The sequence below is a fragment of the Mya arenaria genome, chromosome 5, assembly GCF_026914265.1.
Source record: "Mya arenaria isolate MELC-2E11 chromosome 5, ASM2691426v1".
Classification (NCBI taxonomy): domain Eukaryota; kingdom Metazoa; phylum Mollusca; class Bivalvia; order Myida; family Myidae; genus Mya; species Mya arenaria.
Window position 1 is genome coordinate 24663937 of NC_069126.1, and position 13616 is coordinate 24677552.

The window sequence follows — 13616 nt, forward strand, 5'->3', positions numbered from 1 at the left end:
GTGAAATATCTACAACCATAGAAAATGAAGTTAGATGTTTACCGTAATTTTCAGAGGTTCAGAGTGATTCAGTGGCTGATAGTATGATTGGTAGAGAAGAAATTACACATATTTTTAGGAGGAAAGTGCTAGCAAATGGCAAGGCATGTAGTGTGGAATGTTATAATATTATCCTGAATCTGAATTTGACAGTAATTTGGTTCATAAGTTAGCTCTCACTGGTTGTGTGTGTGTGTGGGGGGGGGACCAGTACTCAAATTCAGTATCATATTCAAGTTCATTTATGTTAAGGCTCCCTGTTACATAATAAAAATGCACCAGAAGACTAGAAATTTTGGTTAAAAAGGCATAAAACCATCCCACAAGGGGCATTGCCCCCTTGATCCTATCTGGGGGAGGACACCCAGACCCCCCTCACCCCCTACCTACTTTTGGGATATTCCCAGCTACTTAAATTAATTTCTACACCCGAGTTTCAAACTAAGCCAAGAATTCATTAAGGCAAATTTTGAATCAGTTTCATGAAGATTCATGCGGATATATTGCCTCTGTTTGTTCAAACATTTTTTTGAAGATTTGACCTAATGACTCAGTTTTTTACCCCATGTGACCCACTACTAAGATTACATCAAAGTCTGACCAATCAATATCAATATTAGATTCCGTATATTTGAAAGATTCATTAAAATTTAGATCTAGTGACCTAGTGTTTGACCTCATATGACACACTTTCATAGTTATAGATTTCATTAAAGAAAACATTCTGATAAAATTTCATTAATATTGGATCAGAAATATTGCTTTTAAAATTCCCAATAGTTTTTTCTAAGATTTGACCTTATGACATAGTTTTTGACCAAATGTTTTTTAATTCTGTGGGATTTCATAAAAGGAAACATTTTAAGTTCGAAGATAATTTGAGCAATTTACACAATGATAATTATGGTTCCAGACAAAATAAATCTAACATTTGACTAGTGACCTTATTTTCTATCACATGTGACCCAGTTTTAAAAAAGTCCAATAGTTCATCAAGGGAAAACAATCTGATAAAGTTTAATGAATAGTGAATCAAATCTAATGCCTTTAGTGTGTTTCAAAGATTTTTCTAAAACTTGATCTTTACAAGTGGACAAAAGTTGGTCAATAGGAAAATATTAACAAAGTTTGGACATAATCCAACAATTCCCTATCAAGATATGGTTCCTGTGGTATGTTTACAGACAAAATTTAAGATTTGACCTATTGACCTACTTTTGACACCACATGACCTTGTTTCAAAATAACCAACAAGTCTATTAAGGAAAACATTCTGATAAAGCCTCATAAATATTGGACCAAAAAAAATGTTCTCTAATGTGTTCAAAAGATCTGACCTAGTGACCTAGTTTCTGACCCCATGTGTCCCACTTTATAAGCTGTTGGAATTTTGTGAAGGGGACATTCTGACCAAGTTTGAACTTTATCTGACCAATCCTTAGCATAATATGTAAAAAGAAATGTTAGATGGAAGAGCGGGACAACGGACAGACAGAATGACGGACAAAAAACACCGAAATAATATACCCCCAGAAATTTTGATTTGGCAGGGGATAAAAAGTAAAAAGATGATTGACAGAAGAACTTCAGCCATTGTTATGAGATTCAGTTTTAACAGTCGTTTTCTTTCCTATTTTTTATAACAGTGACTTTGATCGTGACCCTAGGGGCCCAAAATGCAATCCAATGGAAGTCCTCAATATACTCTACATACATGTTTACCCTTACTAAAGTGTTCAGTACCAACGGGTTATCTATTTTAAGTAACAGTGACCTTGACACTAGGGGCCCAAAACGCAATCACATGAAAGGTCTCTATAAACTCTTCCTATACACCAAGTTTGGTCACAATATGTCAACCCTATAATGTGCTCCTAAACTTTAACCTTAGTTCCTGTGTTGATCAGGGGCCACAGTTTGTATAAAGGATAATATGGAGTTATGCAACCTCATCGTGTGATGAGCTTGAACAACCGTGTAAAGTATAGTGAATTAAATGAAGTATATTTGAGTTATAAGTGAAAATGCCAAATTGCCATAAAACTTTATCCAGATGCTGACGCCGACGGAAACTCCGACACCAGGAAGAGTAGTAAAACCTCCTTATTACCAGGTGGTTAGTGCACTCGCTTCGCACCTAGGAGACACAGGTTCGATACCCGGCATGGGCGCATGTGAGTTTGGTTTGTGGTCACCAAGCCGGACAAGTGGGTTTTCTCCGGGTTCCCCCACAATACAAGACCTCCTCACGCGTAAAATCGTGCCAACGAGAGTGATAAATATAATGTTGCAATAACTTGTTTCACAATTGTTGTAAAACAAATATGTTTAAACTTATTACCAGGTGACTTTCCTATGATGGAACATTTGTACATGTACATTCGCATAGCATCCTTAGAAAATAAGTAAACAACTTGGAGAAATTGATGATATTTCATGTGATTTGTTCTACCACCTCTTTTCTCTCCCTGGTGAGTCTGCGCTCAGTCATCCTCTCCTCCCGCTGCTTTTCTCGCTCCTCCTGTTTTTTCCTCTGCTCCAAGGCCTTTAGCAGGATCATGTGCTGCCGTCGTCGATCCTGCTCCTGTTTCAAACAAACATTTGGCTGTTACGTACCCACAATACACATATTTCAGGACAATATATGAAGTATTCAAATCAAGAGAAGGACAGCACGTTTGACTAAAAACGGCTATGTTTAAGAAATAAAAACAATAATGATGTAATTAATACCTGCCTGTCAAAAGCAGTAAAAAAGGTCAATTTGAAAAATAAAGAAGAAACACCACAATGTGACAAAACCAGGTGAATGATTGACTTTGTGAAAACCTGGTTAAGATAAAAAAAAATGTGCCTGTCAAAAAAGCAAAAGCTATAAAAACAGTAAAAAAGGTCCATAATTTGTATTTAGGGTAGAGTTATATTACTTAATTGTGTGATAGTTACTTGGTTAAGTATGAAGACCATTGAATGAACAGTACGTATTTGAGATCTGAGTTAATTGGACAGAATGTGACCTAAAACTTAAATCTAAGTTCTTACGTCAATCAGGGGCCATAATTTGTATTTAGGATAGAATGGTGTTATGTTACCCAATCGTTAGATGGTAGTCAATAAATGAGTAAAGTATAAAGACAATTGAATGAAGGGTATAGAAGTTATTTGTAAAAATCCAAACTTGCCCTTTAATTTTTATCTGACACAATGTGCCCTAAATGTTTAACCTAAGTTCTTTAGTCAGTCAGGGGGGCATAATTTTATTTAGAATAATATGGAGTCATGTAACCTAATTGTGTGATGGTCCTGAACACCTGTGTGAAGTATTAAATGAACTGAAAGAAGGGTATTAGAGTTATAAGACTTAGTGAATATGCCAACTTGCCTTAAAACTTTTATCAGATGCAGATGCCAACAACGGGGCGAGTAGTATAGCATCATAATTTTTCAATAGTCAAGCTAAAAAGGAATAACGTATACCATATTGTGACTATGGACAGATTCCATTGTTTCAAGTTTTCCATAACAATCAGTTTTTCTTTATTTATTGCTCTGCAGCCAATCAGCATACAGAGCTGCATGTCCTTCATAAATTGTCTATATTATGATTTGTGACTACCATTATTGGGTCTTGGTTGTATAAAAAAAATTGTGTATTTATACCTACTTAAATTATAACAAATAAGCAAAAAATAATATATAGCCTCTTGAAATATATTTGTTTAGTTTGTAAAACACAAGGTTTGCGCTACAAGGTCACCTGTTGTCTTCTTACCTATTTGTTCCAAGAGCAATGCCATCTGATATATCTTGACCTGTGTCATTGAGCAAGGCCATCTGCTGCCTCCTCATCTGTTCCTTAAGCAAGTTCACCGGTTGTCTCCATATCTTTCTCAGTTTAACTATTCCCTGAGCAATTCCTCCTGTCTAATTCTCATTTTATTCTTGAACAAGACTATCTCCTGTTTCCTTGCCTGGTTAATTCTGATCTCAACTATCCCTTGAGCAAGGCCAACTCCTTTTCCCTGTCTAACTCTCATCTCAAGTGATCCTTAGGTAAACCACCCACTGTCTCTTTACTGGTCTTTGCCTAGAGAAAGCCTCTACTTTCTCTCTACCTTTTTCATTTCCATTTGTGAGCAAGGTCTGTTAATGCTATATCCTTACCTATCTCATCTTTTTCAATCCTTGAGCAAGGTTACCTGTTGGCTTCCTACCTGTTTCATTATCATCTGTTCCTGGAGCAAGGCTCCATACTGCCTCTTTGTATGCTTCTTAAGAAAGGCCACCTGTTGTGTCCTTACCAGTTCCATTCTTATCTGTTCCTGGAGCAATGCCAATGCTGTCTCCTTATCTGTCTCATGCTCATTGAGTGAAACACGTGTTGTCTGATCCCAATCTGTTCCTTAAGCAAGGCCACCTGTTGTCATTGTCTCTTGCCTCATGTTGTCTCATTACCTATTGCCATTCCCATTTGTTCCTAGAGCAAGGACATCTGTTGTCTCCTAACCTGTCTCATTGGCATGTGTTCTTTGAGCAATACAATATCCTGCAGCTTTGCCTATTTAATTCTCATATATTCCTTAAACAAGGCCATCTGGTGACTCGTCCTCTGTTTCTTGAACAAGCCCACCTCACGCCTCATTACCTGTGCTATTCTCATTTCAACTGTTCCTCAAGCCAGACCACCAACTGTCTTTTTACTGTTGTGTTCTTTGCCTAGAACATGACCAACTACTTTTTCTTTCCCTGTTTCATTTCCATTTGTTCAAGGAGGAAAGCCTGCAGTTGTCTCCTTACCTGTTCCATTCTCAACGTTTTCAATAATTCCAGAAGGCCACCTGTAGGCTTCTCTTCCCTGTATCATTTTCATCTGCTACTTGAACAAGGCAACCTTCTGTCTATGTGTCTGTTCCTTTACAAAAGCCACATGATTCCTCCTTACCTGTTTACTTGACATCTGTTCCTTGTGTAAGTCATCTTTGCATTTGTTTAGCAAGGCAAACTGTTGTCTTCTTACAGGTCTCATGTAATCTATTTATAAGCAATGTCATCTGCTTTCCCCATCTTCATATGGGCAGGGCCATCTGCTGTATCATCCTTAACTTTTCATTGAGCAGGCCAAATGTTGTTCTTGCCTGGTCTTGAAAAAGCCCATCTGTCCTTACCTATTGTTTTCAGATCTGTTCCTTGAGCATGGCCACTTGCTGCTTCCTTACCTGTCTTATACTTATCTATTCTATGAGGACGAGCAACCACCATCTCATTTGCTGTCTCATCTTTATCATTTCTTGACCAAGTTCTGTCCTTACCTGGCCCACCATTACCTCTTCTTTGAGCAAGACCATTTGTTGTCTTCTTACCTGTCTCATTCTCATCTGTTCTTTCAGCAAGGTCACCTGTTGTCTTTTCATCTCCCGCTCCTGCAACAGCAATGTTTTCCCAAGGTCAGTATGGTACAAGCTTAGGAAAAGTTCCTAACCAATAAACAATTCAGAAAGAATTAAAACAAGAGCACTGCAAGGTGAATGCAAACACTTGTGTGTCGTTTTTCGGTCCTAAAGGGAAACAAATCAACAATTATTAATGCAAGACTTCTGTACCTTGCTGCACATGAGTGTATAATTTTTGGCAATGTGTGAAGCAAATTTCAGTTATAACACAGGTCAATATTTTTTGTAAGCTGAAGAAGATGAAAAAGACAATGACTATAATGCTTTGACATTATAATTATGAACTGCATTAAGGTTATTTGTGACACAAGGTGTGAACAAGAAGTTTCCTGCACCTAACATTTAATGTAACCATCAGTTATCACAGTGGCATTTGTAATATTTAGATCATTTAGGACAGGTTTGTAAAATTTTAATGTTTTAAGAATTAAAATTCACACTATGACTTTTGATTTACTGATTAAAAAGGGTTTAGGGCAACTTACTGGTGGAGTTTCATTGCACTATGGCAATCTACCACTGAAGTTTATGGTCCTAAGTCAAACTTTTATTTTGTGAAAAAGAAAAGTTCTACTGACAAACCATCATCATTGTACATACAGATGCACTTATCTATAAACATTACCACAGCAAATCAATATTACATTCCAATAAAAATTCACCATCTTTCAAAAACTTATCAAAATAATTTAAAAAAGAAAGTTTATTTTTTGTAATGCTATTAAAAACATACTTGATTGCATTGAACCCCAGCCTTCAAGCATACATTTACATGAAAATAAGAAACAGTTTGTGCATATGAAGACTTGAATGTAGTGCCAAATATAATTAAGGACCATGGTGCATCTAGAAACAACAGAATCATTTTTGCCATATACATGCTGCACAGTGAAAATTGCAGCTAGATCAGAGAACTTATGGAGGTAATCATTCTCGTGTGAAAGAACAGTAAAAATATTGGAAACAGTAAGTTATTTCTATAAAAAGGTGAGCTATCAAATCATTGGGAACCAAGACTTCACTGCTTAAACAAAGATCAGGGGTAAGTAAGTCAAGCTCACAGTACAAACTTGATAACAAAGTTCTCGATTTATTGGTCCAATTACAAGAAAGACGACATCTTGCAAACACATTTCCAGAAACAAAACTATTAAATTATTTGCATATCTTAACAAGAGTGACACTCACAAAATACGCCCAAAGCTAAAATGGCCAATTTTGATAAATTCAGGGGGCCATAACTCTGGAGTGCCTAAAGCGATTAGGCTGGTTATCGAACTTGTCCTAGATATTTCACCAACAAACACTTTCATGAAGTTTGGTGGAAATTGGATGAGAAATGTTCAAGTTAGAGAGCGGACAAAGCTAAGATGGACAATTTTGACAAATTCAGGGGGCCATAACTCTGGAGTGCCTAAAGCGATTTGGCTGGTTATTGAACTTGACCGAGATATTTCACCAACAAACACTTTCATGATGTTTGGTGGAAATTGGATGAGAAATGATCAAGTTAGAGAGCGGACAAAGCTAAAATGGCCAATTTTGACAAATTCAGGGGGCCATAACTCTGGAGTGCCTAAAGCGATTTGGCTGGTTATCGAACTTGACCTAGATATTTCACCAACAAACACTTTCATGAAGTTTGGTGGAAATTGGATGAGAAATGTTCAAGTTAGAGAGCGGACAACATTGTGGAGCCGCCCGCCCGCCCACCCAATATTGACAAATTCAGGGGGCCATAACTCTGGAGTGCCTTGAGCGATTTGGCTGGTTATCAAACTTGACCTAGATATTTCACCAACAAACACTTTCATGAAGTTTGGTGGAAATTGGATGAGAAATGTTCAAGTTAGAGAGCGGACAACATTGTGGAGCCGCCCGCCCGCCCGCCATGGCTGTTCCCATAATACGGCCATCGTAAGATGGGCGTATAAAAAAGGGACAGTTGAGCCCCTGAAATAAAAACACTCAACAAAATATGACCCATAATACATTTGAAAAATCCAGCATTCCTAAACAGGAAATGACCTTTTAATTCATAAACAATCATTACTATTAAAACTATGTTTGATGGCGAAAACTTGGCAAAGTGTGGGGCTGTTTTGCCTATATAAAGAGTAGACAGTGTAACATAATTGTTACATTGTTACAAGCTTAATTAGTTCTCCAGTGTAATGAAGTATATACCATACACCCTCTGCTTCTAGGAGTGTAAGTTATTATCCCTAGTTTTGCTGAATAATTTTTTACCCAAGACACATTCAGAATGGGCTCCCTGAAGATGGACTAGAAAATGCTGGTGTTAGGGAGCTTGCCACACACTAGTTAATGTATGGTCACATTAGCTGAGTAAAAGTTTAGTATTTCTTGTGCCAAGTAGACAATTTAACATCCTCCAGCAGTAATTGGATAAACTATTGCGATACCCCTGTGAATGTGTGAAACCAACTGCCTTTATACAATGCTTTTTTTGCAGATCTGCTTGTCTCCAACAATGTTCCTACACAATGCAATGTTAAAACATTACAGTTGTATGGTATTGAAGAACATTTTTATTTACATATTATTACATAATGGTATTTGGTGAGATGGCATTTTCATTGTTGTTTTAACATATTTATTTAAAAAATAAAAAGTTACCTGAAATTATTATAAATGTTTACCATGAACTTTACCTTGGTCCTACTGACACCTAAAACAATCTACCGATCACAGGCGACTTAATTGCATTGCCAATACACACCCTGGGAATTAAAATGCATTGCGGATACACCCCCTAGGCATTTACATGTATCGTGAATACACCCTGTTGGATTTACATGTATTGTGAATTTTCTCCGCAGGATTTACATGTATCGTGAATACACTCCGTGGAATTTACATGTATCGTGAATACACTCTGTGGGATTTACATGTATCGTGAATACACTCTGTGGGATTTACATGTATCGTAAAGAAGACATTCCGTGGGATTTACATGTATCATAAAGAAGACACTCCGTGGGATTTACATGTATCGTGAATACACTCCTTGGGATTTACATGTATCGTGAATACACTCTGTGGGATTTACATTTATCGTGAATACACTCCATGGGATTTACATGTATCATGAATACACTCCGTGGGATTTACATGTATCGTGAAAACACTCTGTGGGATTTACATGTATCTTGAATACACTCTGTGGGATTTACATGTATTGTGAATACACTCCGTGGGATTTACATGTATCATGAATACACTCTGTGGGATTTACACGTATCATGAATACACTCTGTGGGATTTACATGTATTGTGAATACACTCTGTGGGATTTACATGTATCATGAATACACTCCATGGGATTTACATGTATCATGAATACACTCCGTGGGATTTACATGTATCATGAATACACTCTGTGGGATTTACATGTATTGTGAATACACCTCCTGGGAATTAACATGTGTTGTGAATATTTTGGGAACTAGCACAATTACAGGAGTGACAATGCCCCCAAATGATAGCATATTTGAAAGGGTGTGCAATTAAAATGCATGTTATTAAGAATATAAACAAGAATATATCATCGGCATTGATTCATTGGCATATACATGAACTTCAAAGAAGACATTCATGTTATTTAATTCAAGTAGAGATATCACATACTTGAAAGATATATTTCCTTCAGAAAAGAGAAATAAATTTGCATTACATGTATATTGGGAGTACTTTAATTCAGAAAAGTTATTTGCTATATGAGAAAAAGTAAAAGAAGTAATATCAATATTTATAGGTTATTGAATTTATATGAAAATATATGCCAAGTTCTGGAGCGTAGTAATATGGCGGAGCGCAATATTCTATGCACAAGAATGAAAGGAGATATTGTGATGTCAGGATATTGTGACATCTCTACCATGCATCCTGAAAATGATGTTACATTGCCCATCTATCTATAATGACTTTTAAGTTTGCGCATTTATCTAAACTGACATTTAATTGAAATATCTGAGGTGTTCTGCCGTCCAGTGAAAGTAGTCCAACAGTCACCCAATTATCAACAATTCAGAATTTATAAGTACGGTATACAAAGGCCCATAAATCTGACAATATTGAGGCATGAATAACATTACTTGTCACAAAAAGCTTGGAAAGTTTGAATATCTTAAATATTTTTATAAGTTATTACAAAACCATAAAAAATGTCATAATATTTAAGCACACAAAGGGACATAAACATGAAAATATTTAAGTATGAATTCCATAACTTGTCACAAATAGATTATTTTTACTATGAGCAACTATGGAAAAAATGTCAAAAGTTCAAAGAACAGAAATGGCCATAAACATACATGTGATAATTTTTTGGGTCGATTCCGGGACACTTGTCGTAATGTCAACGCACACTAGGGGGGTCCGGGGGTCCATTTTTTAAATGGGGAACGTCTGTGGTGCATTCTAGAGCATATCTGGGGCTATTTTAGTCGTTTTTAACGTCGGGAAAATGTACCTATTTTGACTGCCAAGATATATTTTTTACTTGACATGGGTTTTTTTTCTGCATTTTCTAGAAAACATAAAACCACCAGATATTTTCCCAGGCTTTAAATGAAGTGCTAACCAGGAGGATATGCAGTCTACTTTCGGTTTCATCAAAACAGGAAATAAACAACTATACGGGCACCGTTATCCCGCGCTTTTGAGAACATGCGTTACAAAATATTTATTTTTTCATCACATTTAAAACGTTTGCAATTTATGACACACAATACTTTCCAGACGATCAAGTTTGGAGATGCATATATATATATATCTTTGATAGAGACGTGTCAACAATCCGCTGTATAAAGCGATCACGTGACTTACCATGGTCACGTGATTAAAGCACTATATAACCACCTGTAAACCCCATATCGTCAGTTTTATTTCGGCGTAAAAATACACAACAATAGTTCGAAAAAAAATTCAAAACACTAAAATTCTTTATGGAGGCGTAATTTGTTCAAGTATAACGACGTATCGACTTTGAAATTTGAATGGAATATGGGATGTTTTCCGTGTTTTAATTTTGTTTTTTTACTCATTTTCTCACTTTCTTTGAACTTACCTTCATGCTCGTTTGTCGGTAAAATGTGTGAAAAATATTCATCAATTAAAAGCTGTCATTCATAAGACCAAACAAATCCATGTGAAAACAATAAATTTGTATACAAGAACCCTCCCCGACTCGTTAAGCACAACAATAGGCCAATAGATCAAGCATCCGGTGATTGACGATGACCTCGACAACACACGTACCAATTAACGGATTAGTGTCAACATGTCCTGTGTTTTACGACCAGTGTCCAGGACAGGCAAAATAGCTGACTTACATTGGTAAAATAAAGATAATCTATTCTGTGATTTTTTTTTTCGTTTATTTTTATGACTTTCCGGAACAAACATGCACCCTCCGTGACTCCGTGACAGAGTTACGATTTCCGGGACAATCCAGGACGTCCGGGACGTTATCACATGTATGGCCATAAATGTGACAATTTTTCAAGCATTAGTTACATATTTCGTGTCACAGAAGAGCATTTTGATACTGTGAGGAACAATGGAAAGTATGAATTTGATATCTTGAATGGCTGATAATTATTAACGAAAAAACATAAGGATGGACAGACAGACAAACATACAGGGTGATTATTATAGTGCACCTGCAAATTTTAGCAGTGCCATAAATAACATGCTTTGTTAGTACACCTCCTGGGATTCCATGCTTTGTAAATAGACTCCCTGGAAATTAACATGCATTGTGAATACCCTGAAAATTACCATGCATTGTGAATACACTCCCTGGGAATTAACATGTATTGTGAATACACTCCCTGGGAATTAACATACATTGTGAATACACTCCCTGGGAATTAACATACATTGTGAATACCCTGGGAATTAACATACATTGTGAATACCCTGGGAATTAACAATCATTGTGAATACCCTGGGAATTGACATGTATTATGAATACGCTCCCTGGGAATTAACATACATTGTGAATACCCTGGGAATTGACATGTATTGTGAGTAAACCCCCTGGTAATAAATGCTATGTGAGTACACCCCCTGGGAATTAACATGCATTGTGAAAACCTTGGAAATTAACATGCATTGTCAATAGACCCCCTGGGAATTCATGCTTTGTAAATTCACTCCAATGGAATTATCATGCATTGTGAATACCCTGGAAATTAACATGCATTGTGAATACACTTCCTTGGAATTAACATGCAATTGTGAAAACCCTGGGAATTTACATGTACAGCCAAACCTGCATTAAGTGACCAGCTTTGGGAAAAGGTAAAAGTAGCTGCTTACAACAGGTGGCCACTTAGTCCAGGTTGGACTTTTCTGACACTTTGGCTTTGTTCAAACAGAGTTCGATTATGTATCTTAACCACCACCTCACCCCACAATCAGTATCATCAGTACCATTAAAGAAGGTTGAATACAAATTTAGAAAAAACAACTTTATTTCAAAATTACAAATATAATGAAATAGATAAAAGCTAATACATAGCATAAACAAAAAAGACCAAAAATTGTCAATACAACTACGTGTACATTTTTAAGTTCAATTTATAAAGTAATCCATCATTTTCGTTTGCTTAATGTCTGTCTCTTATTTAAAGTGCATTCACATTGAGCCGACATTATCATGCCAAGCATGTCACTCTGTGAGTCAAAAACCATGAATATACAAGTTCATTGAGTCCTCGTTTCCTGTAATTTTCCTCTGTCTTTTAGTATTTGGATTTCAATTGTTAGCATTATATATAAGAAAGAAATTTATTTGAGTCCGTCCACAGTTCTTCTTGCACTACAGTCATTTTCTAATAATTTAATACACTCGACACTTTCTTTAAAAGTCAAACACTTATAACTTGTTTTATTGTCAGCCATAACCAAATTAAATAGAATACATGCAATGTAAATATCCGTTCGTAGAAGTATAAAGCCGTGCACTTTGAAAATTAATACGGAAATGAATACACATTGTAACTCATTTCACACCAGCAGTTAGACAGTTGGTCACTTAATGCACGTACTTTATATAGTAAAAACGTACAGGGGGAACTTGGAGTGGCCCGATAAGGCAGGTGGCCCTGTAAAGCAGGTGAACGTTCAACCAGGTTTGACTAACTGCTAGTACACCCCCTGGGAATTAACTTGCATTGTGAATACCCTGAAAATTAACACGTATCGTGTATACACCCCCTGGGAACAATTATAAATACTATACATGCTTAAAACTGAATGAACAAAAACTGAAACAGGAATGTGACAAATGCTCCTCCGAAGGCCTCTAAATTGTACAGATAACAATAAGTATTTGGGCCTACATAGACAGATAGTCTTTAGTATATAACATTTTTCCATGACACACTTCCCTTGCATTTTCAAAAATTGATGGTTAACAATTAAAAGAGAAAAGTATTAACACAAAGATGAAAATTCATTGCAGAATAAAAAGGATGTCAACTTGTGATTGTTGTACTTATAATTGAGCCTTTATTGAACATGTACAGTAATGTGAACAATTTACAATATATTAGAAAAATCTTTGCCAGGATTCACTCTTTAACAAAAACCTAGAATCGAAAAAATGATACAAAACATTTTTTGTTCAAGTAATTTCTTCAGTAATTGATGAAAAACAGATTTTCTATGTAACCTTAACCTTTGACCGCACTAGTTATTGATCAAACCCTGTTGTTCACATTCAATAACTTTCTAGAAACTATTTTTGGAGAACACCATAAACCTGGGTTAATTTATGAGTGTTGTGAGTGATACTAGAGTATATGTACCTCAATAAGCTGGTGGGCACGCAACTCCTGCTTGATTCGTACCTGATCCTCACGCTGCTGACGTTCATGCTCACGTTTCTTCCTCTTCTCCAACACTGCCATAATCAGACAATCAGTTACACATACATCATATGATCAGTGACATATACATCATATAATCAGTTAAACATACATCATATGATCAGTGACATATACATCATATAATCAGTTAAACATACATCATATGATCAGTGACATATACATCATATGATCAGTTAAACATACATCATATGATCAGTGACATATA

The 13616-nt window shown here is 36.2% G+C and overlaps 1 protein-coding gene across 5 annotated transcripts in view; it reads right to left on the reverse strand.

Moving 5' to 3' along the window:
• The window catches only part of LOC128234881 (bromodomain adjacent to zinc finger domain protein 2B-like), a 249182-nt gene that overhangs the window by 126230 nt on the left and 109336 nt on the right, over nucleotides 1–13616 (reverse strand). For 4 of the 5 annotated variants that reach the window (XM_052949483.1, XM_052949482.1, XM_052949479.1 and 1 more), the window contains 3 exons: nucleotides 13331–13425; nucleotides 5400–5459; nucleotides 2495–2623 (listed from right to left, as the gene is read on the reverse strand). In XM_052949483.1, coding sequence (XP_052805443.1) covers nucleotides 2495–2623; nucleotides 5400–5459; nucleotides 13331–13425 — 284 coding nt within the window. The remainder of the gene's footprint in view (nucleotides 1–2494; nucleotides 2624–5399; nucleotides 5460–13330; nucleotides 13426–13616) is intronic. The other variant, XM_052949481.1, reaches the window with a different exon arrangement.